The sequence below is a fragment of the Lutjanus erythropterus genome, chromosome 3 (genome assembly GCF_056507025.1).
Source record: "Lutjanus erythropterus isolate fLutEry1 chromosome 3, fLutEry1.hap2, whole genome shotgun sequence".
Lineage (NCBI taxonomy): Eukaryota > Metazoa > Chordata > Actinopteri > Lutjaniformes > Lutjanidae > Lutjanus > Lutjanus erythropterus.
In genome coordinates, this window is record NC_139319.1 from 40,536,034 (window position 1) to 40,564,003 (window position 27,970).

At 36.4% G+C, this 27,970-nt stretch overlaps 1 protein-coding gene across 1 annotated transcript; it reads right to left on the reverse strand.

The window, feature by feature from the left end:
- Positions 1-1,932: 1,932 nt before the first annotated feature.
- cd5 (CD5 molecule) lies at positions 1,933-24,398 on the reverse strand. Its single transcript, XM_084714226.1, has 6 exons — positions 24,155-24,398; positions 9,080-9,502; positions 5,895-6,020; positions 3,757-3,807; positions 2,385-2,447; positions 1,933-2,182 (listed from the first exon to the last, which is right to left on the reverse strand). The coding sequence occupies exons 1-6, from the start codon at positions 24,207-24,209 to the stop codon at positions 2,112-2,114; spliced, it is 789 nt and encodes a 262-aa protein (XP_084570352.1). The 5' UTR covers positions 24,210-24,398; the 3' UTR covers positions 1,933-2,111.
- Positions 24,399-27,970: the final 3,572 nt, after the last annotated feature.

Below are 27,970 nucleotides of genomic sequence, written 5' to 3' on the forward strand. Positions count from 1 at the left end.
CAGCTCATATTAACCCTTTAGAAAATTGATTAGTCTATCTTATTTATCACAGAAAATCAGTTACATTCATTTTACTTTGATTTGGCCTAAACCTTAAGTTATCTCCACATCTCTGTCATCACAGGACAGTGTCAGACCAACAGCATCTGTATGAAGTTTAACTGTTTAATGTTCAGTTGTCATGTGAGAAATAAACGGCAGCATTAAGATCGCATTCAACTAATGAGTCATTTTCTGACAGCATTCGTCTTCTCCTGCCTTGTTTGCAGCAACAGTCCTGCTTTTTGTCATGATATATTTTATATTCCCCACAGATTTTCATTATAACGACTTCTTGACTGAAGTGGGCGGCTCACGGTCGCTTCATCTTGTGCAGAAGAAGAGTCAAATGACGTATCAAACACCCCTTTTTATGTGAGCGTGCACAGAGTCTGAAGAAGAAAGCCTCAGTTACCAAAGCAAGCTGATAACCACCATCATGATACCCGTTATCTCTGACTGGGGTTTTAGGGTTTTTTTGTCGAGCAGCTCCTGCAAAGAAAGTCTGACTGTGTTGAGCTTCCCTTGTGGTACAGCCCTCAAGTCATACGCTGTGTCTCAATTTGGGTGCTTCTGTACCTACACTTCCTGTTTTGAGTGAATAAGAGTGCTCACATTCACATTTACGGCAAACCGAAGTGCACTGCGAGTATCCAGATATCGTACTCAAAACAGACAAAAAGTTGAGTGCGGAACACTGGACACTTCTCACCCTCAGCAATCACCATCTTGTCTTAGTAGAGAAGGAGGTGAGACTATCAAACTACACTAAGTACCACTATGTTGGATTGAAACCACCAATATGTGTATTTGGAGCATTTCTGATAAGGGCACAACAGCGGACCTCCATTTGAGACAGCACTACCCTGTTGAAATATGCACATTATATGAATACATAGAGTGCAGACTGTAGTATATGACAGTGTGCTACTGGAAGTATCCGAATTGAGACACAGCTATAATGTAACAGTGAGTTTCAGGCCATAAAGTTACTTAACTATTAGGCTAAAGTTAGCTAAGCATTAGCTTGCAGACTATTATTAGCCTCATTGTACCATTCTTTGTGCAACGTCAAACATCTAAAGAAGTAGGTGTGTAATTTTGCATAGTGCGATTCCTCTTTTGTTGGGTTTTTTCTATCTGAACAAAATGATCTTTATCGTCATTTTTCCTATTGGACCATAGTAATGTAACACTAGTTCTTCATGGTTTTCTCCTGCAGTCTGATTGGATTCTGTCAGCTTTGTTGGAAAGGGAAATGAATTGTTTCCTGGATTCACACTTTTTAAAAGACAGACTTTTTAATCTTTGGTCTTGAGGAAGGTATCAAGTCAATAGTCTCAAGTCCAAGTGAAGTCACAAGTCACTGGGCTTAAAGTCCAAGTCGAGTAGGATGTCTTTTTATTCATTTAGTGAAGCTGAGTCTAAAGTCATCAAATTTGTGACACGAATCTGACTTGAATCCACATCTCTGCCATTCAGGACTTTCTGAGCTCACTGCACCCAGCAGTTGTTATTTCAGTATTAGCTTCAATTCTAACTGCTAAAATCAGGATGTAAGCGCAATATACAATGATAATGATGACAACGGTAAAAAGTATTGTAAGATTCTAAGAAAATATCATATCTTAAAGGACCCGTGTGTATAATTTAGTGGCATCTAGTGGTGAGCTGTCAGACAGTAAACACCTCACCCCCACCCTCCCATTCCAAGCATGTAGGAGAAGGTACAAAGATACCAAAGACCACATCTAGAGTTAGTGTTTGGTTTGTCCATTCTGGGCTACCGTAGGAACATGGTACATGTGGAAGAGGAGTCTCTCCCTCTGTAGATATAAAGGGCTTATTCTCAGGTAACAAAAATTCTTATTTTCTTATTTTAAGGTGTTAACCCTCTAATCGTACACACTGGTCCTTTAAGATAACTTAAGTCAGGGTTATATAATTTGTTCTGGTGCTGTCAGTTCAAGTTGAATTTATAAAAGAGCTGTTAAATTGAATTTTGACACGATACTATACATTGATGGTTGTAAATTCTGTTTGATGATGATGAAGGAGGATGAAGAGGCATGTCAGAAGGTGTAGCCGCTGTTCCTGTTGGATGAAGGCTCTCTGCTGTCACTCACTGTCAGTCGCTCCAGAGCTGATTTGACAAAACACAGGAAGAGCAGCCAGCTTTAAACCAATAGAATGTGTGCTGGAAGAGCAGTGAGCTAACTACATGACTGCATGGTTGGTTTAATACTCTGCGTGTGTGTGTGTATGTGTGTGTGTGTGTGTGTGTGTGTGTGTGTGTGTGTGTGTGTGTGTGTGTGTGTATGTGTGTGTGTCTGTGTGTGTGTTACCAGGGTAGGACAGTCTCTTCTCTCCATCGTTTTTAACTGCAGCTTTCCCTCGATGATAAGACACTGAGACAGAAACATGAACAGATGAGAGACAAACATTAAAATGATAAATCTGGTGTCATTCTGCGTTTGTCTTATTGTATCATGTGCAGTATTATTCTAATATAAACATTGTGTTGTGTGTCTGTCTGTCATAGCTCCAAGTAGAGCAAAACAACTAATCAAACTTTTAACAAAACTGCAATAATGAAGACTGCAATTTTCAAATCGCAGGACATGCAATATTTGTTAAAGGTGAAATATGGGACAAATGATCATTTTACATTAAATATTGTTGTGCTGTAGAAAGGGCTGTGTAATAAAAATTCACGTCACAGTATGAACTGAAGCATGAACAGTAATGGTATATGTTATGTTATATTTGGTTTTCACAACCTTTTCTCAAGTATATATTAAGTATTACCACCTCTTATAAACACTGTCGGCTGACGTCATTTGCAGATTGTTTTCTGCTTGATGTCTCGTTTGCATTTTTTGTTGGTCAAGTAAAGTGACAGCTCTACCAATATGTTGTAATGGTATAGTCAATTTTCAATTCATACCTTAGGGCAAATTCATAAGGTCATACTTTCTTTACTGTTTATACCTTCAACCCCTGACCTACACATCATATTCTACAGACTTGAGAAAACATCTTTGTTTGGTACAGATCCTTGTACCAATGTGTCTGTGTTTTTCAATGAAAACTGTAAGAAAAATCTCTAATGAAACTGCAATTGCAATATCAGTGAAAATACTTGCAATTAGCAGGGGTGGAAGTAACTAATTACAAATACTCAAATTACTGTAATTAAGAGTTTTTGAGCAGGTTTTTGGGGTAGCTGTACTTTTATAGTAGATTTTCAAGTCTATCTTTACTCATACTTAAGCATGCATTACAAGATGTAATCTACTTAGTTACTTTTAAAACCATGGTACTGAGTACAATTTGAATCAAACACACAAAATTTGCAGCCCCAGTTTGGAGATGTGATGGTGACATCATTGTGAGATGAATACTTACTATGAATATTTCTGACACCAGTACTTTTACTTGTAATTGAGTAATATTTTAGCAATGTAACAGTGCTTGAGTATTATGTGTGTGGATACATATATATCTATATATATGTATGTATATATACATATATATATGTTAGGACTCATTCCTGCAGCACTCTATGGTAATGAAGGAATATGTCATCCAGTACAACAGTGTGGCTCATTGATGTGTTTTTAATAATTTTATAGACAACACTGGATCCAGGCACACAAGAAGAGGAAGAAATTAAGTACACACAGTTGTACATGTACAGAACAGTGTGTGACTCACCACTGTGACTCTGTGTAGGTCCAATCCAGCGATTCTGCCTCCTGTCTGATACTGAAAACAAACAACAGCAACCAAACCTGTGAACATGCATGTAAACACTACAGGGATACTTCACAGATCTGCCAGCCTGATTCTCTCAAACTGAATGTTGTAATTATAAGCAGTGAACTCTAGAGGGCTCTGTTTTAGTGAAACATGGTGAAGCCTTGTGTACTACTGTATGGTAGTAACTTGCTGTGAGTATGTGCACCTCTTCAAAAGCTTTTTTTTTGGCCAGTTTCTGATGAATGTAAAGGGTCAGTTCACTATTTACAAGAAAAAATATACATATCATCAGAGGTAATTATTTCATTAGTTAATTTTCTATCAAAATTCTAACTTTTTTTTTTTTACACGAGAGATTTCTCTTTTTGTTATTTTCCCCTCTGTGCTCTTCTCACTGGTTTCAGATAGACGCAGCTCCATTTAGAAAAAGGTGATGTCATGTTTTTCCATGCACCAATCAGGATTTTGTGACATTTGAAATATGTAATATATTTACTGTAATAAATCATAAAATGATCATATTCTGGGGATGAACATCTGTTCTTGTTTGTTTCCCATTAATTAGAGTTAAAATTCATGCTGAATGTTCACCGAATGAGTGTTTTTGTGAGTCTTAAAAAATCATTAATAATCTTTTAGAAGGAGTAGATGTTTATAACAGTTGAACTGAACAATATGTTAATAGGGTCTGGCAGGCAGTCACTGAGCGTCTATGTGAATTTTCAGAGCAGTGGGCTTCTGTTATCTGGATAATGGACTTAAGTTTACATCGATGGACAAATGACAGAGTTAAATACAGCAGATTAACTCACAGTGTCAGTGTCAAAGTGTAATGATGCGCTTGTCATGTGTTTGTGTAGGTTCAGTGTTCCTGCCGCCTGCAGACAACCTGCCTGAGCTTCGAGTCTGGAGAGCAGGGAGTAGGAGTAAACAGCTCGCTTCAGCCATACATTGTGTATTAAATAGAAATTCAACCTATTTAATAAACTATCTATGGCATTAGGGTCTCACACATTGCTCCTTTAAAACTGTAAGTAAATTATACCATTTTTTTCTTTATGTTTTATATATGTATATATATATATTATGTAGAGTTTGCTTCTCAGAGCTTTAAGGAGGAAAAAATTGCATTTTAATTGTAGTTTTCTACATTCAACATAGAGCTGGTGCTGTCTGGTTTGGACAGAATTGTTGCCAGTCAGATAAAGAGAAAAAGTCATCCACTACACCATGTGCACCTGTGCCCAGTGCATCAGATCCACACGTACAGCCCTCACTTCTGTCTTCAGACCAAATCAGCCCAGATGCATTAGGAACACATAAAAAAAATGAATTGTGGTCTGTTCTGATTCTATTGTATTTTGTTCTACTATGTTGCGTTAACTATTCCATTCTGTTCTGTTCTTTTCTATTCCCTCTATTATATTCTGTCATTTTATTTTGTTCTATTTTATTGTGTCTTTGGATTTAAGTCAACAGTCTTGGAAATAATCTGTAATCTGACGGGTCTTAATCTGAAAATATCTGAGATTTCAGGTCAGTAAATACTGGCTGCATGGAAACGTGTGCATGTGCACATATGTGCAAAATATCTTGTGTGTAGTATGTGCATGTGTGTGCACAGCAGCTGCAGGACTCACTGTTGAGTGTTGTAAATGTGCAGTGAGCTATTCTATTCTATTCCATTCCATTCTATTCTATTCTATTCTATTCTATTCTATTCTATTCTATTCTATTCTTCCATCTTATTGTGTCAGTCTGACAACATTCTTTGGATTTAAGACAACAGGTTTTCTTGCACATAATCTGTAATCCGGTGACTCTTAATCTAAAAATATCTGAGTTTTCTTGTAAATACTGATGATGAAAATGTATACATATGCACATATGTACAATGTGGCTCCTGTGTGTATGTGTGCATCTGTGTGTGCCATATAGATGTGGAAGTAGTTTTTCTGTGTCAGTACATGCAGAGTGTGTATGCAGAGATGCAAGTCAGTAAGCAATGTTTGTGTGTGTGTGTGTCTGTGTCTGTGTGTGTGTGTGTGTGTGTGTGTGTGTGTGTGTGTGTGTGTGTGTGTGTGTATACGCACATCTCTTCTGCAGAGCTTTGACGGTGGGTTTGGTGAAGCGGATCAGTAGCAGGACCAGCAGCACACAGCAGAGTAAAGCTGTCACCACTTTGTAGGCCTGCAGCTGCTGCCCCTGTGCCTCTACATCTAAACACACAAACAGACATATGAACACACACACGGACACATGGGTGTTGTTCTGGTAAACACTCCTTTTTTTTCTGTCTACACAGGCTGACTTCAGCCGCAGATGCACTTCTGAGAGGAGGAAAGACTTTATCAAAACATGATGAAGGTTCATTGTTTCATGGTCAGTGGTGGAAAGTACAAAGTACAAATATGTTGTTACTATACACATGTAGTCTTTTCACTTTTACTATGAACTTTTTCTCCCTAAATTTGAACACAAATATCTGTACTTTCAACTCTAGTACTTAATTTGAATGTATTTGAGGGGATTTAGTCATTATTTGTATTTTGCATCATTGCTGAATTCAACCAAAATGGATGAAACATTAACACATAGAAAGGATGATTCCTTGGTGTAACACACAGGTGTACCAAGACAAAAAATGGTGAAGAAGGTGAAAAGAGAGAGAGAGAGAGAGAGAGAGAGAGAGAGAGAGAGAGAGAGAGAGAGAGAGAGAGAAGAAACACAAGGTGAAAAACAACAAAAAAGATGTAACAAGACAAAAAATAAGTCATTAGACAAAAATAATGTGAAGGATGTAACAAGATGCAAAAGGAATACGACATAACAAAATGAAAATGACAGAAAAGACTTAACAGACTGTGGAGAAAAGGTGAGGGTCAGTTAGCTTTGGACAGAAACAGTCAGTAGAGTTGTCCACCAGAGGGTGACTTTTTTTGTGACTACTTTGAGTATATTTCAGAGTCTGTACTTTTTCACTTTTACTCAAGCAAATAAGTTTAATCAGTACTTTTCTTTTAGAAAAGTATCTATACTTAGACTTGAGTAAAGAATATGTGTACTTTTGCCACCTCTGATGGTGGGGGAATCTTCTCCATGTGAACAAATGAAGCTAAACTTTCCGTGAACAGATCTGAAGATTAATTTGAGGATTTTTGTAGTTGAGAGTACAAAATACAAGCGTGAACAGGAAGCCAGTGTAATCTAAATAACCTGGAGTTATACACTGATCTGGAGAGGTGCATTTGAGCATGTGAAGTTTAGTAGTGATAAATAACAAGACCATAAAAGAGAGCATTACAGTAATGTAATCTAGAGGTAATGAACTTCTTCAGCAGTAGCTGGTGACAAGAATGGTTTTATTTTCACAATATGATGGAGGTGACAGCATGAAGTTCTGGCAATGTTATGAATAATAATGTTATTAATTAATATGTAATGCAAATGAGAGCTGGCAGTGAAACAAGACTCCAATGTTTTGGGCGATGGAGATACTGGAGTGTTGTCAAAAGTCAGATTTAGGCTCCTTGCTTTATTTATACCTGAGACAGTGTCAGTCAGAATAGTCTGTTTTTGAGCTGTTGAGTTTTAAGAGGTTGTGATGCATCCAAATTTTGATGTCCATCAAGCATGCAGACAGGGTCGGTGAGGAGTCATTCACATAAGGCTTGGTTGGTGTATAAATGTTTGTATCATCTGCATAGCAATGGAATTCTAACCCCTATTTCTTAATGATATGACTGAGAGACAGCATGTCAATTAATGTGGGCCCAAAACAAAGCCATGTGGCACTCCTTGTGCTACAGGTGCTGAGAAAGATTGACTGGCCCCCATGAAGAGAGACTGAGAGCTGTCTGCCAGGTAAGAAGTAGTCTTGCCTATGCAGATGTCTCTCCACAGGACACAGCTCTGGAGAAAGATCTGACTCCACACATGCACATTCTGCTATAGTAGGGTAAAAATGCCCTGCCTTATTTGCATTTCTTTAAACCAATCACAAACGTCTTGGGTGAAGCTAAGCCCAGGATGCAGTGACGGTGCTGCTGCCAATTAATGTTGAGAGGAAACTTGTTTTGGTGGTACATTTGCACAGCAGGAGGTGAGCTCTGGCATTGAAATATCTACATCACTGGTTGTTTGTTAGTTTGTTTATGTCTGTACCATTAGTATACCAGGCGCTAATTTGCTGTTTCCAGCAGGTAGCTGGCAGCTAGGAGATTTTTGTTGTTTCCTGGGGACTTTGAAAATGTAGGCGCAGATGCCGCGATGACACTTGGAACAAGCAACCAATGGCAGGACTTATATGCACAGTGTGCATGTGATCAGTCAGATTAGGTAAAATGTAAACCACATCAGTGTAATTCCTGATATACCCAGAAATTTAAATCAGAAACAGGGACAAATGACAACCGTACAAGAATGCTTCCATCCAATCAGCTGTAGCTGAAATAATGTCTGTTTTGGAGGTCATCAGGTTATCTGTGTATGTGACATAAAGGTAACTATGTTGTTAATCATTCTCAATCATCTCATATCTTCTCACTACAAGTTCACTTGACACAAAAACTCATCCCCCTTTTAAATTCTAATTGTTTAGTTCATTTTCCCAAAAATGGTAAAGCTGATACTCCCTAATTACTTAAAGACCAATTAACACTGAATTAACACAAACATTGTGCACTTGACATATATTTTGATCATTGAATGAACTACAACAAATGGTAAAAATATGTACTCAGTTTTTATGTTCATATGACATGTAGTTCAATAAAATGAATAACTGAACATCTGTTGGTGCAACTTAATATCTTAAGCTTATTGAAGACTTGAAAATTGAAAATCATTCACAGTGCACATTAAGGTTTTGTCTTCCAATAAACTTTTAAATTTTGTAAGCACATTGATATTCATGTGGATTAACTGTGGTATTGCAGACAATGACAAAATCATTGTCATTGTGGGACAGTTCACCCCAAAATAAAAAAAAATCCTCTTGCCTGTAGTACTGTTTATCCATCTAGATTTTTTTTTTTTGACGTGATGTGTTTTTGAGTAACCGGGTCATGATTACTGGAAAGAGTCACAGGTTTTGAATTTTCAAATGTATTTTTTGGTGCTTTGAGCACCACAAACTGATTGCCATTCAATCCCATTTTATTAGAGACAAGGCTCTTTAAGGTAAAATATCCCTTCTCATTTCTGCATGACGTTAGCCTCTAAAAAATTTGCTGAGTATGAAATGTCAAACTGAGGACATGAACTGTTCTCCACAAACAACAGACAGTAGACCCACCTGTGCATTTGACCATCAGCGTCTCACAGCTTTTATTCTCTGTTCTGCTGTGTCCGATGTAATAAGCTTCTTTCTTGAACTTTTTTTTCCAGAAAAGTGGGCCTTCACAACCTGCCTTGTTCTGACACACATCTATGAAAAGATCCTTTACATCTTTCTCACTGTCATAACAGACAGGTAAGGGGGATTTAGAGGGAGGGGAGAGGATCAGCTGAACGGCTCCTTCACATTGACTCGTCCATTTGAATGTGAGGATGGCCAGTGTATGTCTAGGGGTGGTGGGGGTGGAGGGAGCACTGGTTGCTGCAGCAGCAGTGGGGCAGGTACAGGCCGTGGTGGTGCTGTTGGTCGGAGCAGAGGTGGAATTCTCACTGATGACTTGACTGACTGTTGATTGTTCTATTGCTGGGAGAAAGACAGATGAGTTAGTACGGAGAACAGGTCAACAGTGCTCCAAGCACTGAAGCTTACAAGCAATAGTGAGTCATTTTGGACTTTTTTGCCCTGCATTTCGCCTTTCAGACAGCATGCACCCAAGACTAGCTTCTTTGTGCAGGGTGTTGGGGGTGTATGGAGCCTGAAAGGTGGATTGGCAGACTTTAAACAGAGATGAAAGAATTCCCCTACCACCTCTGCATCTTCAGGACAAGAAGAAATCTGTTTTTATTTACAGATCATTTTACATGCAGCCCGTCTTCACCTGAAAAACGGGCATATAGATTGTCTGTATAATCAGCTTATTACAACCCATATTTACGTTTATTGTTAGGAAGTGACCTCTACTGGCTGTAGTAATTATGACAAGAGTAAATAAGCAAGTCAGGTGACATAGTGTAAAGAGTGAGAACGTCAGTGTAAAGAGGTGGTTGGGGTGGGTCCGTGAGTCAAACATGCACACGTTACATTACATTTTGTTACATTACATAATATTATGTTATGTTACATTAGGCTATGTTACATTTCTTTATGATAGGAGCCAAGATTGAGGACAGGTGACATAGTATTAAGAGTAACTCTGTGCAAGGAGGTGCTTTGTTTTGTTTTGTTTTGTTTCATTATGTCATTTCATTTTGTTACATCACACTATGTTGCATTACATTATGTTGTGTTACGTTATGTTGTGTTACGTACACTGCATTACGTTATGCTGCATTATGTTACGTTACTTTATGTTACATTTGTTACGTTTCATTATGTTACATTTCATTATGTTACATTTCGTTACATTACGTTACATTTCATTATATTTCATTACATTTCATTACATTTTGTTATGTTTGGTTACATTATGTTTTGTTATGTTACGTCCCTGACTTCTCTCACTGAGGTATAGGGTTATGTATTTCTTATGTATTTGTCACATGACTTACGTATCATATGTACTACAAGGATTTTTAAACTGGTTATGAAACAGCCTAATTGATCGATAATCTTAATGCCTGCCATTGGGTCAGATTCTCTGTGAAATCAGAGGAAATGAGCCTGTGTTGACATTTTCCCAGACAGTTACAATGAGTAGTACATTAGCCAGTTTAAAAGAAGCAGGAGGTGATTTTTCTGTAGATCATTTTATTTTTAAAGTTATATTTTGTGGTTATTACTGTGGAAACACTGCAGCTTTTGTCCACATGGGGCTCTGAAATCAACAAAATATGAAAGCTCCTTGCGGTAGCTTTAACTGTACATTGTGCTGGAATTCAATGGCAATCAACCAATTCTGTCGTTGAAGTATGGGGATGAGTTGTTTTGTGGTAAAGACAGAAACAATTATTGACTTTACAGTTTTGTTGTAAAGATAAAGCAGATGTGTACAAGTTAACCAAAGCAATCCAATCCAAATTTAATAATCATACAAAGTCATCAGCTGAAGAATAAACAGAGTTAATTAGAATTTTGGCTCAATCTCACATCTGCTACCCCAAATACTCACTAGAGCAACAAATGTGGAATAATCCACTGATGAAAATAGTTCCCCACAAATGTACCATTTCCTCTTATTGGTTTAGCAGTAAGAAACTAATTAAGGAAATTACTGAGCCTTTTTTAAATTAAACTTTATAGTTGTGAGGTGTTTTTAAGGATCAATTCATCTGTAATAATCAATGGGCTTAGACCTGACAATAGAATTGGTTTAAACTTTGATCACAGTTATACAGTCGTAACGTTCTGTAGCTGCTCACACAGCGCTGCACGTTGCACCCTGCAGGCTTAGTTCAACAAACATCAACCACAAAACCAGCCACTGAGAGATGTATAACACAAGCACTAAAACAGGACAATAAGGACATAAGATGAGTCTCAGAATTAATAGGACTAAAAAAAAAATGCAAATCGTGATCACCTGCTGGATTTGAACTGGGACTGAAACAGTTTAAAGATTCTAAACCAGCAGATCAGGCTTCTTGGGACACCGAGGAGCTAAAATTCATGTCAAGTCTGGTATGTATGGTTTTAAAATGGACCCTGACACAAACTGGCAGCAAGTGCAAGAAGGCAAAGAGGTGCCAGTTTGTCACCTCAGCTGGAGAATTTTACCAAATTTTGAAGCTGCGCTACAGCTCATGTGTTGATGAGGTAGATTAGCAAGGCGTTGCTCAGCTGCAGACATCCAGTCTGTCTCATGGTGAAGCAGCTCTGCAGTGTGGCCTCTTACAACTGACTGTCAGAGAAAGGACATGGTAGAACAACAAATTATATGTCCCGATGGTGTGCAGTGGTCTAAGAATTGATCCATGAGGTACACCATATGATCTCTGAGCTGAATAAATGAGGCAAAACAAAGTGACACCCATTCTTGAATTGGAACAAATCATGTCCTAAAAATAAAATAAATAAATAAAAAAAAAATAATAAAATAAAATAAAATATTAATTCCAACAATCTAATTTCATTATTAGTGAAATGTTATTCTTAAAAAATTAAATAATAATATATAAATTATTGAATGATTTATTAAATGTTTGCTTTATTTATTTATTTTTTTCAAAAATTGCTTTGTGCCAGAAAACAGGCTTGTCCCAGACAAGAATTCACAACCTCAAGCATTTCTACAATGTGTTCAGAGCCTTCAAAATACAAAACTAGCAATACCTACTGATAACATAGGTGTAAAAATGTGCTATTATAATCATCTTTGTTTTAAAATCCATTTGTTTTGTTGCTCTCATCAGCGATTCACTTCTGTAAAAAAAAGAAAGAAAGAAAAGGAAAGACCACATGCTGATACTTAGTTTTCCCCAGGAACTATTTTCTAGCAAAACCGGTTCTCAGTAAACACAGTCACAGCTCTGTCAGTTTCTCAAATGTCACTTTTTGATGCTCTGAACACCACAACCTGTTTCGATTCAGCGCCGCCGTGTTGGGGTGGCGGCACAAGTTTCAGCGGCATGGATTTCAAAGCCTCTGTAGACACAACTGAAACAGTCTGCATGGCTAGACACATATTACAGGTGAATTTTCTTTAATTTGGGTGGACCAAAGTTTTAAATGTTGTAGTTTAAAAAGTTGTACTGAAAGGTTTGTGTTTGTCTTCATCTTTTCGTCCCAGTGAAGTCAGCTGTCTGTTTTTTTGTCTTTGTGTCTCCATGTGTTTATCTTGTCTGTTTCTCGTCTGACGGGTTTGGTCCATGTTATTTGTAATTCAATGCGTGGAATGTGCTCCTGCATTTTTTGAAACAAAAATAAAAAGTTAACTGAGGAAACGTGTACACAACATAAAATACTCTACAAACCAAAACTGTATTCTGTAATAGTGAGTAAAGACGCTTGTATCAACTAAAAACCTGTCAATATGGTGAACAATGAAAGTGACAAGGAAAAAAAGGACTTAATTTGAAACTTCATTAGGTTGATAAACCAGAGAATTTTATATCTTACATCAAAACTATACCAAATAAATAAATGACACAAATCTCACAGGAAGGGTGTAACCAATATCGAAAGAACTATGATAATCATGCAAAAGCATCAATTCAGCAATGTTGAAATCTTCCATTATGAGTAAAAATCCTGCATTTCAAATGTTACTGAAAGCTGTAAAGTGTAAATGTGAGAAAATGTGCCTTAAGTATTAAAAGTATAAATTATGCTGCACAATACTATGAAACAATAAAAAAAAAAAAACTTTCAGCTATCAGAGATTTCACTGTACTTTTGACAACAAGATATCTGTGCAATCCATATTATAACTATAATATTAAATGTCATATGTCACATCATCATATTTGTTTGTATGCAAAATCTGAATCTGCAAAGTAGCTACAAGTGGCAAATAAATAGTGGAATATTTCTTTATGTAATGTGGTCAAAGTATACCTCAAATAATGTACTGTACAATGTAATGAAATAATGTGATTATCTTAAAATGATACTGAACTATTGAGTGTTAGTTTTCACGAATGCTGCTGCCTCCTGATCCACCCCGTCTCTTCGACAGCACCCGACACTCACAGGATGATTTATATGAGGGTGTTTTAGTTGTTTGAAACATTTAACAATTCTTTGCTGAGTCAGGCAAATATATCCTAGAGATGTGCAGAATGCCGTTGAAAGGTAAATTTCAGGTCCTTATATGTACATACATACATGTATGTGTGCGCTTGATATATCGAAGTATGGATGTGTGGAAGTGTGGGGAAATACCTATAAAACAAACACTAATCCAATATACTCAGAGCCGTAACAATTGTAAATAAAACCTCCTACAGAGAACCAGCCAGCCCACTCGAAATTTAAAGACCCGGTCGACCTCAAAACAAGTCAAATCATGTGTATAGGAAAAAAATCCAGAAGCTGATTCAAATCAGAGAAAGTCAACACGATCTGAGAGGATTTTTTATATTCAAGAAGCAACCAGCAAGAACCAACACTAATGGACGGATAATAATATAACTGTAATGATGAAAAGTAAACATGTCCAACAATGAATACATTTAAGATAATGTTTAAAAATAGCACAACAAATGTATCCATGATGGATGATCGAGTTGATGAGGATGTGTAGTTGATTCTGATTTGTGCAGTTTTGTTCATTTGCTGTTGCTCTGTTATCAATCTTTACATGTTACTGAGTTTTTGCTTGGTGCAAAAAGCAGAAATACTCATTTCAGGTAGTTTATCGATGAACTATAAAAAAAAAAGAGGTATCCACTTATTCCTGCTTCTATTTGGACATGATTTTTTTTTTTTTTTTATTTCTGCTGAATGTTTGTTGTTAAATTCATTTGTTACTTTTGTTTGTTTATTTCCTGTTTGTAATAAATCTAACCTAAAAAATTATAATCACAATTTTACTATTATTTATACAGAGGACACATTGGTACAATTAATATCTTTCATTCATATTTGTCATCCATTTACATAGATATATAGATAGATAGTACGTTATTGTCATTTCGTTATTTTTTTGTTTTTGCTCTGACGAGTTATGTTTTAGCTTTATTTTCTGCACGTCTTTTTATTATCATATATTTTCAAACTATATAATTTTTTTACCTAGAAAATGTTAAAGTATGTGAATTAAAAACAAAATAAGTTGCTTGTGAAGTGTCAGTGACTTGATCCCTCACCGGCCTCCCACTCTGACACTGACTGATGATTTTGGAGTGTGTGACCGAGCTGGAGGCCAGAGACACATCAGCCACAGCTCTCTACACACTACAACCAACCTGTTTTCAAGACTTTTACAGTCCTGGAGTGGCAACTGAGAAAAAAAAAAATATATATATATATATATATCAAAGCCACATTCACTACAGCTGTTGCACTTGGTGTCTCACTACATCCATGTGTCAGAATATGTGGGTGCACAAAACATCTCTTGCATGATATTTGAAGCATGTGCACTTAATGCCTCAACGAGAAAGACTAGTCTCTGTATTAACACTGGATATGTACAAATCAATCAAAACATGGGAATGAAATTGGATCGTGAGGACACAACAGCATTATGAGTGCTTCACGTAGTAAAAAAAAATAAAAGAAAGACTAAAAAAAAGGTTATCGCACAGAAACGTGCACATAAAATAATCTTGAATTTGCAAGTGCATTAGACGAAGTGTGGGAGTCTTTTGGCTTTTTAATGTTGGCTTTTCTCCTACGCACCTGTCTGCTCACAGGTGTGCACAAGTTTTGTTCTTTGATGAGCGTTTCATGGAGTAAAACATGGCCTCGATACTTTTTGTCTTTCTCTGGCCGCTGCAGAGCTCCGTAGCAATCTACCTTCTTCTCTCTGATTTCAAGAAATACAAAACAAATCCTTTTATACTAGAAATTATCTGACAGCATTGGACACAATGACAGACAAAATGGATTACAAAACGGAAGCAGCTAAATGGAATTTAGCCATCTGTTCATTTGATATTTACATCTCGCTTTTTATACTGATTAAATGTCAAAACATCTAGAGTAAAAGTGTCCTGTTAAGAAAAGACAAGGGACATTTACTTGAACTGAGTCAGATAGGTTGGTTAGTTGACATTTGACATTCTTTATATTTCTAAAACCAAATAGATTTTAAATCCAGATATAAAATCACTACTTCGCCTACATAGTTCTTACACTGTAGGAGTGCATTCTGTTTCACTGTCATGCTTTTCCATCAGGACAGGTCTATTTTTTATGCATTTATATCAGATGGGACAGCTGAAGTGAAGACAGGACAGGGGAGAGAGCAGGGGGGACGACACGCAGCAAAAGGCCACAAGTACCTTTATCCAGCTGCCACAGAGGACCCACCAACCGCGCCGCTAGATCACCTGGACAGGTCTATTTTGAAGGATTTTTCTTAGCTTTCCTAACGTCTAAGAAGTGATTCATACAGGAAGTGAACACCTCTTAAAATACTTTTAAAGTGGTTTTTCATCTTAAAAACACATTTGCGACATAAGATGTTGATTAAAATAATACCAAAAAAACATTGTCTTGACTTATTAATATATAAATTTGAAACAAATATTTTTGTCTTCATTTAATACTAGAAAAATATTAAGTTTGTGTTTCAACTGTGCATCATTTCAAAGCTAAGAACGAGCCTTAAGCTGCATGGGGGTGTTTTGATGCATTTACAGCAAGATAAAAGATTACTATCATTTTCACACAGCAAAAACTAAAATGAAATGACATCTTGCTCGTCATCTAAGCTCGTTTAGCAATAGTTGATGCAGTACTTTTGACTTGCTAACAGCGTCTTTAGTCTTTTTTGTTTGATTTGTTTCACAGCAGCGGCTGTATGGTGTTAATTAGGACGCAATAGTTGGCACTGGGTCAATTAAAGTTTAGTCAGTGGTAGAAAGAGTATTGAAAATCTGTACTCAAGTACAAGTACTGTTACTAAAAATATTACTGAATTACAAATAAAGGTACTGGTGTAATATACTTACATACTACTAAAAGTACAAAGTATTTGTCACAAGTATGAATATCAGTTACTTTTAACTGCTGATGTCACAGTCCTCTCTCCAAACTAGGGTTGCAAACTTTGTGCATTTTCCTGAACCAGTAGTTGAAATCGCTAACAATAAATTAATCAGGCGCCCCTGTATCTCAGTTGGTAGAGCGTGTGCACCATGTATTGAGGCTGTCAGTCCTCTGCAGCGGCTGCCGGTTCGATTCCCGCCTGCGGCACATTTGCTGTGTGTCATCCCCCCTCTCTCTCCCCTCCTCTCCTGTCATATCTTCAGCTGTCCTATCTAAAAAAAGCAACAATCAATTATTCATTAAATATTTATGATACAAAACATGTCTTTTCCCAGTTTTAATTTTTTTTCAGATTTTTTAAATCTAAGTTTAATTTTACTTATTCATGAATTGGTTAAATTCTTAACGGCAATTAATCCATTAATGATTAATTGTTTACATCATTACTCCAAACGTGTGCTGCCGCAGCGTTTTGTTTTTCGTCTGTATCTCATTCTTTTCATCGGCCCGCCTGTGATCAGATCACCTGATGGGCTACAGATGATATTAATTCAAATTGTACTCAGTACAATATTACGATTTTAAAAATAACTCAGTAGATTACATCTTGTAATGCAAGCTGAAGTACAAGTAAAAGTACAAACTTGAAAATCTACCCAGGGCACTACTTAATTACAGTAATTTGAGTATTTGTAATTGGTTACTTTCACCTCTGGGTTTAGTAACAAATTTAGGTCACTAAATACATTTCATTTAAAAGTCTGTGTCTGTGTTGATGTTCAAGGCTGACAGCATTAAAGTTATTTTGTGTGAACTGAGTGAATAAAATAAAAAAGAATATTCAGTGTCCAGCTGCGATCTGCATTGAAGTGAGTTGGAAACAGCTGCAACACTGAATACAGTACGCATTCCTGTAGTGTGCAGCGTTTTTCCATTATATTCTGTAATATGCACCAAGAGTAAAGAGCTGGATCCAGTTCAGAGGATCAGTTCTTTAAAATTAATCATTTTGAACTTCCTGGTGAAGCCTGTAAATATTTGACTCGATGTTCTCAACTGAAGCTGCTGAACGTTCAATCAGCCAAGATACAGTACCTGTTAGACTAGGTTAGAAAAATGAAGAATAACACATAATTTAAATACCATGGCTTTGTTTTATTAGTTCTGATAACTTAATATTTTATGGCAATTTCAAACTTGTAACAAATGAAAACTTAAAAACATTTCATTTATTTACTTTTCATGACCTCTCAATGTCCGTCTGTAGGGTCTTTACGGCCCACCAGTGGGCTGCAGCCCGCACTTTGGGAATCACTGTGTTCGATCATCTGATCTGATTCAGATTCAGTCTGGCCTTCATTTTCATTTATACACTATTACACAACTATACACTAACTATTGTTGGAAGCGAGCATGTGTACACAAGTAGTATAAAAATGTCATTGTTTAAAATAAACTATTCGGGTGTAAAAGTTTTATAATAAACAGTTTGATCATAAAATACTGGAACTGCTATGTGTTATTTATTCAGAGTGAAAGTGAAAATTTAAGTGAAATAAATTACTAATACTCTAAGAAAGGTAACAATTTTGCACACTAAATATTTTTGAATTATTTTCTGAATGAATGCCTGTGAATATTCTCATTCATCCAGGTCATAGTTATCTTAAGGGATTAAATCGATCGCAACAATTTTACCAGTCCAGTTGCGATCGATTTAATCCCTTAAGATATTTCTGAATGAATATTAAGTTAAGTTAAGTAAGAGCTTTTAGAGGCCAGTGTGAATCATGTTTGTTATTTTAAACTGTCTGACTAGAAAGACTGAGGATTTACTCAACAATGCAATAAGTTGTAATCACTTAAAAGTGCGCAGAAAATTGTTACCTTTTTAAGTTGGACCAGTGTATTCTTAGTTTTTTTAAGACAGTTTTCTGCAATCACTTTTATGTCTTGATGGATCTGGAACGAGTCATCACAAATGAATTGTATGTGTGAATTTGTGTGTATAGTAGATAATGAACGGCTGAATAAATCCACATCAGAGATCTGGAGTTTGATTCCCGTTGGGAGTATCCAAGGTTGTGTAGTAATGAATTACATGTATGTATGCATGATTACAAAAAATAAATAACCACCCAGATTACATTTAATAAAACGTGTAGATTACAGTTACTTTAGCCAAAGATTGCGTGACATTTCGATGGCAAATTTAAAATCATGCAATATTTTCTCACGACAACTGATGTTTGATTAAATCATAAAAATCACATCTGACTAACAGGGTTTCTTAGACAACTGCTCCACAGAAAAACAAACCCGACTGCAAAAATGCACTTTATTTGCATTTAAAATGTTTTGAGATGATTTTAAGAGAAAAAATAATTTTTGTGGCTGCGTCCAGTTTTTTGATATACGGTGCAATATTTTCAGTGTTTGATTTCAAAGTAATCAGATTAGATTACACTGTTTTGTAATCCAACACATTACATTTCTAATTACAAAAATTGCCATGTAAAATGTATTCAGTTACTGCTACCTTTCAAAGTAATCTGACTCAACCCAGGCGGTATCTTAGTCGTGCATTCCAACAAACACAGTTGCAACAGAGTAATAGGCAGCGTTTGGTTTCAGTTTGTGGTGAAAAAGCAAGGCTCAGTACTTGAAGTCAATAATGATGTGATGTAAGCAGTATTTTTTTAAAAAGTAACATTTAATTTGTAATTAATTATCAACTTACTGAAGTCCCTCAGTAGGATGTATCATTAATGATTCAGGTCTGTGCAGTATCTTTATTTTCACAGTGAATCAGTGATGCCTTCAGTGGCCGACTCGAAGCAGCTGTTAAGGTTCCACAACTACCCAGTAGCTGTCAGTGGGTGTTCAGACACAAAACAGCTCAGTATTCCCAACATGACTGCATTGTTAGTGACATGTAGTCTTAGGTAACAGTGAGATGATGCATCGTGATCCAGGAGGGTCAGTTTGATCACGGTGTGTCAGACACCAAACTCTGCACAAAGCTTTGGACAGGATTTTAAATCTGGAAAGATTATTATTTTCTCTGTGTCCGATCCAACACATAAATCGTGTTCACACAGCATCACCAGGGGATGTCATGTGATGTAGAAATGATTTTGTCATCATTATTCATTTTAAACCTCGATACAGCCGACCTCATGGCACAGTTGTCGACTGCTGTTCAGCGTATTTTGAGCCGTGACGAAATTTCATACTTGTTCAGTTATCTGATAAAAAAAAATTACAACTCCAGATTACTGATGCTGACTCTCATATGACGAACACCATCATGGTAACATCACATGGTGGGTGATTTTTGGGGAATTTTTATTTTGCAAATTATAGCCACAGGTATGGCAGATTCACCCAGTATTACAATCACAGTCAACCTCAGAAATTACTCAAGATCTCCAGATAATACTAGTCTCGTTTGAACAGGGCTCATGATAAAGTACTGTTTCTTTTCGTGTTATAAATTCATCTAGCTGAAAGGCGTTGGCATACATTCGACACAGTGCATCGATGCAGAGACTTGAAGGATGTTACACTACTGTGTCACTGCAAAAATAGAACCAGGTGTACAGTGGTTTCATTGAAATGAATGAGAGGCCTGCAGCTGTTTTTATTTTAAATTTAGATTCAGTGTTATTGTCATTGTGCAGTGCGCAGATACAAAGCCGCAAATGCAGTTTACATCTAACCAGAAGTGCAAAAACATTAGTGTGCAGTATTGTGTTTTACTTGGTTTTACATCAGACAAGCTGATTTGTTCTAACAGGCAAAGTACAGAGGGTGTACTACTGTTTCTCTTTTGACCCGACTAGATCATCAAAGTAACTCATCCTGAACTCATCCTAACCTCCGATAATCCGGGAATTAACAATTAACAATTTCAATTTGACACAGAATGAGGAAGCAGTATAGACCACAATAATGTATGTTTTTAAGTTTGCTCCTACTATTGCAGCTCAGAACAAGGATTAGAATTAGAACCGATTAGTCTATCCTACTTATCAAGGAAATAGCATGTCCAGTCACATTAGAACTAAGGGCGGATATGTCATACCATAGTTGGTGGGGACAATAAACATGTAAATAATAAACAGCAAACACAGAGAGACACCGTGCTGCTGCCAGAGGAGTGCTGACTAAGATTACAGCATCTATGGGAAAAAATTAAAAAATAGTAGTTTTGTGCATATTACTCACTTTCCCGCTAATGGTCTGAGTAACTCATTAAATTTGTTGCTAGTCGCTTTGATGCTAATTTGTGTATTAAATTCTTTGGCGGTGAAAAGAGACCCCATGGTTACGGGTCGGTAGCAAACCAAACCAATGTGAGGCATAATGAGGAGAAGACACAATCTTTCAAAACTTAAAAAACGCCTTGTTTTGCCTTTAACATTAGTACAGGTGCTTTGTCATAATACTGAAAACAGGTATACTAAAAATTGATTAGATACTGACAGACAACAGTCGCTATATTTAATTTTTTTTTATTCAAATTATTGCAAGGGACAATTCAGTAGTCTATGGACATTGGTAGAGATGCGCCTTTTGTCTCCACAGGCATTAAGAGCACATTAAGTTGATCGGTAATTTTCTGCCAGCATCCCTCTCCTGCCTTATTTGCAGCAACAGCGTTGCTTTTCGCCGTAATATATGTTGTATATGAGCTATTCTCCATAAGCTATTCTCTTACAACAACTGATTCTTCTTGATGAAATAGGCGACACGTAATCGCTCCATTTTGTGCAGAAGAAGAGTCAAATGATGCACTAAGTGCCCCTCTTCATTTTAACATGCACTGAGCCTGAAGAAAAAAAAAATGGTTCAAGAAAATACATGACCACCATCATGACACTTGTTATATTTGATTTGGTTTTAGATTTTGTTGAGCCAGCTCATGCAAAGAAAGCCTGGCTGTGTAGAGCTCGCTTTGTTATACAGCCCAACCCTCGATACCCAACAGAAGTTTGTGAAATAATCATAAATGTATTATCCACCATAATTCTCATACTGCGGGTAAGTTAGCAATACTAAATATTAGCATCTAGGTAATCTTAGGTGGGTTTAGGCACCAAAATATCTTTGTGGTTTGAGTTAAAATAAGTTCTTCCTTAAAACAATCAAACACAGGCACTGAACTCTGGTCTTCTTTCTCACTCTTTATAAGATACTGTGGTTGTTCTTCCTACTTTGAAGGTCATGCCGACTGCCATGGAAAATATTGACAATTCATGTCCATGCGCACAAATCTATGCATTACATTTCCTGACTATTTCACAATAGTGGAATGCAATACCAGAGCACTGGTGCAAGAACTTCTCAGTGGAGTGTAGCCATGATTAATGTCAGTGATATGTCCAAATGTCTGCTGTGAGAAAGGTCATACTGTGAGAAAAGCAGCAGATTTCCTTGCTGAACCAGGCCGAGCGGCCTCTGACAGTCTGAGGTGAAAATACAACACCATAGAGACAGAAAGTCGGGACAACAGGAAGCCTAATCAGGCCTGAACAATATGCACACATAAGCGCACGCTAACTTCACTTTGTGCAGAATGTAGTTTGAAATGATAAAGGAAGAACTGTAAAAGTGATGGTTTTAGGCCAGTGCTTCCCAAACTTGGGGCCATGACCTAAAATTGGTCATATACTCACTTTTATGTAAAATGTATAACAAGGCTGTGATGTGTGACTGTGACATCTATGATTCCCTCACTCTCTACCACATGCATAATGCTGATGAAAATATCATGATGAGCTCATAAACACTTCGCTGAAGTTAGAAATGCAGAGGACACATTGTGTTTTTTGTGGGGAGGAGCTCAGTATTGAGAGCTAAAAAATGAATTAATGATTTGCAGGCAGTCTGTCTTTGGGAGACCATGAGCTAAAAAAGTTGGGTAACCCCTGCTTTAGAGAATACCTTGTGCTATTATTAACATATACCAGTGTATGCTAACATTTAAAGTAAAAGCAAAGCACATCTTTCAGCAAAATCCAATGTTGTGTAATTAATTTATGAAACAAATCTCTCATCAGACTTCAATTCCCTAAACTGTTGCTAAATCTACTTCATTCAGAATTATGCTATATACGTGAGTCAGACCCATATTAATAACACTTTAAAATCAACAATTGGACAGACTTCTCCAAATGATGTATATTCAGCCAGCCATATTTTTTAGCATAGCATTTGAATTGTTTGCGTGTGTGCTTTTGTTGGTGACAAGTGTTTTGCTAACTAGCTAACATTAGTTGTCAGGATTAGCTGTGATGCTAGTCACAAATGATGTAACAACATTCTGTCCCTGATTTGCAGGCTTGGTTGTCTCTGGGAGACACCAAATTTCTCTTTTTGGGTCTCATGCTAAAACAAGTCTGATAACTCCTGTTTTAGAGGACACTATGTGCTATTATTAGCATACCAGCATAAGGTAACCCCTGGTTTTAGAGATAATACATGCCATTATTAGCATATACCAGTGTAAGCTAACATTTAAAGCAAAAAGCACACCACATTTTTCAGCTAAATCAAATGTTGTGCAATTTATGAAGCAAATCTCTGTATACTTTATACAGTGTACAGCAGACTTCAGCTGCCTGCCTAAATTGTTGCTACATCGTCAGAACTGTGCTAAGCTATGTTAATCAAACCCATATTAATAAAAGCTTTTAAAGTCAGTCATGTTTTTTTGCATAGCACTTGAATTGTTTGGTTGTCTGCTTTTGTTGGTGACTAGTGTTTACTAGCTAGTTAACATTAGTTTTTTAGCATTAGCCGCGATTGACATACCATCATTCTGTCTCTTTCTTCTTTAGGTCTCAAGATTAAAAAAAATTGGTAATGCCTGGTTTTAGAGCACAATGCATGCTATTATTAGCATATACCAGTGTAAGCTAACATTTAAAGCAAAAACTGCAGCACATTTTTCGTCTAAATTAAATGTTGTGCAGTTAATATATGAAACAACTCTCTGTATAATTTATACGGCGAACAGTAGACTTCACCTCCCTGAATTGTTGTTAAAACTACAATATTCAAAACCATGCTAAGCTATATGAATCAATCCAATAATATATTTAGATGCAGACCAAATCTTCAAGTGATTTTGCAACCAAACAGGACATCCATCAGTAGAACTGGGCTGCTACATACCATAATCAGCATAGTCAAGTTAGCCATACCTAGCAGCCCTCGAACTAGCTTAAAGCTAGTGTGGCCACCCCAAACTGGCCATTAATCAGGACCTGGGAACTGGCAACCAGGCGACAACAGTAGATTAAAGTTGCTGTTTTGTTGACATGAATGAAATATGTGATAATATTCATGGTCCAAAATTGAAAGTCGTGTGAAAATTGACACATTTTTGAGCCTTCTACATCGTTTTTCTTCAGATTTTTTTCTAATGTGTTGTATCAAAATAATTTTTTGTATTTTCTTACATAATACAAGCTTTTGCGTTAGCGTAGCCCACTGCTGCCGGTTTTCACAATTTAATACTGTATGACTTTCAGTTCAGTTCAATTCAGGGGATGTACCGGCATCATACCAAACCAGTCTAATTGCCTGGTTCTTATATTTTTCAACAGTGTCCAAGAAATAATGTGTACTTACCAGCAGTCATGAGTAAAAAAGTTGAGATGGTCATAACAGTCCTGAGATCCATCATAGTAACTATGAACAACAGGTGGAAGAAGAAGACAGACAGGCAGACAGACAGGAGGAGAACAAACGACACAAATCAGATCAAGACACCAGCAACAGAAAAACTGATGAGAGAGGAAACGGTGCAGAGGTGTAAAACTCCTCAACCCTCTCTCTCTCTCTCTTTGTCTCCATACAGTGAATCAGTTCATCCCCGGCCTGCTGCTGCTGCTGCTGCTCGTGCAAAAGTGCAGATTTCCTCTCTTCAAAGCAAGCTGGGTGAAGAGAGGCAGAAATGGGTGGGGAAAATGAGAACTGATGATAAGAAGGGAGGAAGGAGGAAGAAGTAGGAGGAAGACGTGAAGGGAAGAGATCTGTGACTCGAGACGAAATTCACTTTTTTCAACATGTTCGTGAGTCATGAGCCTCTGCTGACAGAGAGCACAAGTGCATCGACAGGGAACGCAAAGAGGTGAAAAGCAACATGCAGGGTGAACTTAAAAACTGTGTCACGGGTTTAACAAATGAAATAATCGTACTGAAAAATAAGTATAATACTGCAAATTACACTGTAACACTTTAAAGTAAATAAGGTGCACAAAGTTTTGAGTAGTTACCGGAGAACAAACAAGGAACAAATGAGGAACTAACTGCTAGTTAACAATTTAATAAGTAACTCCTAATCAAACTTTAGAATTGATAATGATCAGTTAATTATAAAGTTGATGATTAGTTAATTAAGAAACAAGTGATGAACTAATTAGGAATACCTTGATAATTCATGAATCATTTATAACTACTTCCCAAATAATTCCTAATGGAGGAATATCTAATAGATAATGATGAATTATCAGCCAACAGACTGGGAGATCCCACTGTAATCAATGATTAGGAAATGATTAGTTTATAAATATCTGTGAATCAATCATGTTGACCACTTTCCTTATCAAAGTTTCCTGGTTAAACCTGAGCCGGGCGGTGAACGGCACAAAACTAGCTATGACTCATTCAATACTTATAACTTATTACTTATTATTAGGCCCTGATGTCAGAGTAGTAACTAAGTACTCCCCAATTACTATAATCAATATCTTAGCATTACTTTTTTTGTATAGCTAAAGTAAAGACATTCATAACACTAGTTACTACGTAGTCCCTCATTACGTCCTCATTATCTTATGATTACTTCCTCCCTTTGTGTCCCCTGAAAAAGAGTAGTTACTAAGTACTCTGCCATAACTTCATCAATATATTACTTATTTTTTTTGTGTGCTCAAAAGTAAATTCATTCATAATACTGTGTAGTGCTGTGTACTGTGTCAGTGCTTCATTGTTATATTGTGATTACTTTCTATTTTCCTGCCCACTGAAGTTAAGTCATCCATAAATAATGAGTAGTTACTAATTAGTCCCTTATGTCTAATCAATCTTTTCTTGTCCCGTAAAGTAAAGTCATTCAAAATACTGAGTAGTTGTTTAGTAGTTCCTCATTACGTCTTCATTATCGTATGATTACATACTATTTTTGTGTCTCCTAAAGCAAAGTCATCCATAATACTGAGTGGTTAATAAGCAGTCCCTCATTACTTCATCATTAGCTTATGAATACTTACTCTTTTCATGTCTCCTGAAGTAAAGACATGAAAGGGAACTCTGAGTAGTTACTGAGTATTACCTCATTATTTCACTGTTATCTTATGATTACATATTCTGTTTCTGCCCCCGAAAGTGAAGACATTCATAATACTGAGTAGTTACTGTGTACTCCATCATTACTTTGTCATTATCTTAATATTGCTTGTTCTTTTTGGTTACTGCGTGCTGAATCATTACTTTATCATTCATAAGTTTATCATAAATTGCACTTATTGCTTGTGAATTCAACTTAAATTTGTGTAAGAAAGAGTGTAATTTCTTCTTTCAGAAGATGAATAGTGATCACTTTAAGGTAGAACGATGACCTGATTCCACACTGTCTGACAGAATCAGTATAAATTGGGGAAATGTGTATAAACTGAGGACCTCACGCTCAGTGTAAACATCACATATTCATATCAATGACAGTCTGCAACAACGCTGACACACAAACGTGATGGCATGTATCAGACAGTGTGGAATGAGATGATTTTAACAAACGTGTGTGTTCCAGCTCTTCATTCATATGAAGAGACATTGTTCTCTCTAAGTGAAGTGTGTCACACTTCCCACTGGTTTGTCTGACATTTGTGTGTGTGCTGACCTGTGTTGTTTTGCTGCGTGTTGTTTGTTGTTGTAATGACAATGTAATGAGTGATTCAGCAGCAGGATGCTGAGAGGTTCATTTGATGATGTTTAAATGAGTGGAAAAAACTTTTCTCACTGGTTTTGTGTACATATTACACATGTGGCACCACAGCTGGTCTTTTATTGTCTTCAGTTATTTCTGGGGTTTGTTATAGAGGTCAGGAATTAAACTCATTTTAAACTGTGTTCTCAAAAATATGTTCATTTCATTTTCTGTTATGGTTTTAATCAATGTTTTCTTAACTGACTTTGTTACATTTACAGTATAAATACATCACTATTGTTAAAACTATAATATTTTCTCATGTATTTTTAATCATAGACAAACTCTCTGAGAGATTTTATTCTACAGTGTGTCACATAGCAAAGGACGATGTTTTACTTAAATTTCATAACTAAACCTGAAAGTGAGCAGTGATGTCCCTCATGTACAAAACCTCACAGAGGACAAAAGCAAAAATCAACATTTTACAACATTAATTTTGGAAGAATTGAATGATATGTCATGTTTTGTTGAATTTGTTAATTTGTCTTTTTAAAATGTACTTATTGTATTCATTATGCATAGATATATATAGTTTTGTGCTAACTGTTAAAATCAACAACAACAATAATAATGTTAAAAATACTACTACTACTGATAATAATAATAATTGTTATATTATTATTATTATTGTTATCATTATTATACAGCTGACCTTGTTTGCATTATGAATTGTATGTACCATATGTACAATGATGTGCCTGCCTGTATTTTATACATGTTGAGTGCAAGTCTAGCAGAAGCTGTATGTTGATGTCTTGTACTTGTATTTTACGTTAGAAAAGTGATTGAATACACACATATAAAATATGAACTGTATTTAATGTAGAGGTAAGTATGTCAGTAGTATACAGCTACACTGGTGCTCTTAAAAAAAAAAGGCAAAAAAACAAAAGACTCACAAAAAAGCTCACTGAAGTGCTCATGTGATAAAATCTATCCATCAAACATTTCACACCGCTCACACACACTTCTGTTGTGTGTTTAAGCTTCAGTATAACGACACACGACCACTACAACTGTGAATGCTCAGCTTTCTCTAACCTGCTGTAGTTAATATACAAAATACTAAATCAGTTGGATGGATGGATGGTATTTATTTTCATCTCGATCTCCACTAGCCACCTCTAAGGTCACAAAAACCCCTGGGGTCCACACAAGTAAACATTACTTCTTAATGTAATTAAAAATCCAAGTTTAAAGGGAACAGAACAAACAAACAAAAAACACAAACTAATAAATAAAAGTCAAGAACAATAAAACTACTAAGAACAACAATGACAACAAGTGCAGACATTTTATTTAAATAGTCAGTAAAATATTTGATACAAAATAATATTAATACCATTCAAACAGTGAGAATATAAAAATATATTTAAACATTTCATATTTGTCTCACATTAGTTTTTGATGCAGGGAGTGAAAAACTCTGATGCAGGCCTGCATTTATGGCCGTTACT

What these genes read in the sequence shown, in the direction of transcription:
- cd5 (XM_084714226.1), bottom strand. Translation starts at nt 24,209, where the DNA reads ATGATGGATCTCAGGACTGTTATGACCATCTCAACTTTTTTACTCATG. An exon ending in AGGTGGGTCTACTGTCTGTT is followed by an intron (nt 6,021 to 9,079) that starts GTTTGTGGAGAA and finishes TTGTGTGTTTAG; the next exon opens with ATGTAGAGGCACAGGGGCAG. An exon ending in ACCTACACAGAGTCACAGTG is followed by an intron (nt 2,448 to 3,756) that starts GTGAGTCACACA and finishes TTTCTGTCTCAG; the next exon opens with TGTCTTATCATCGAGGGAAA.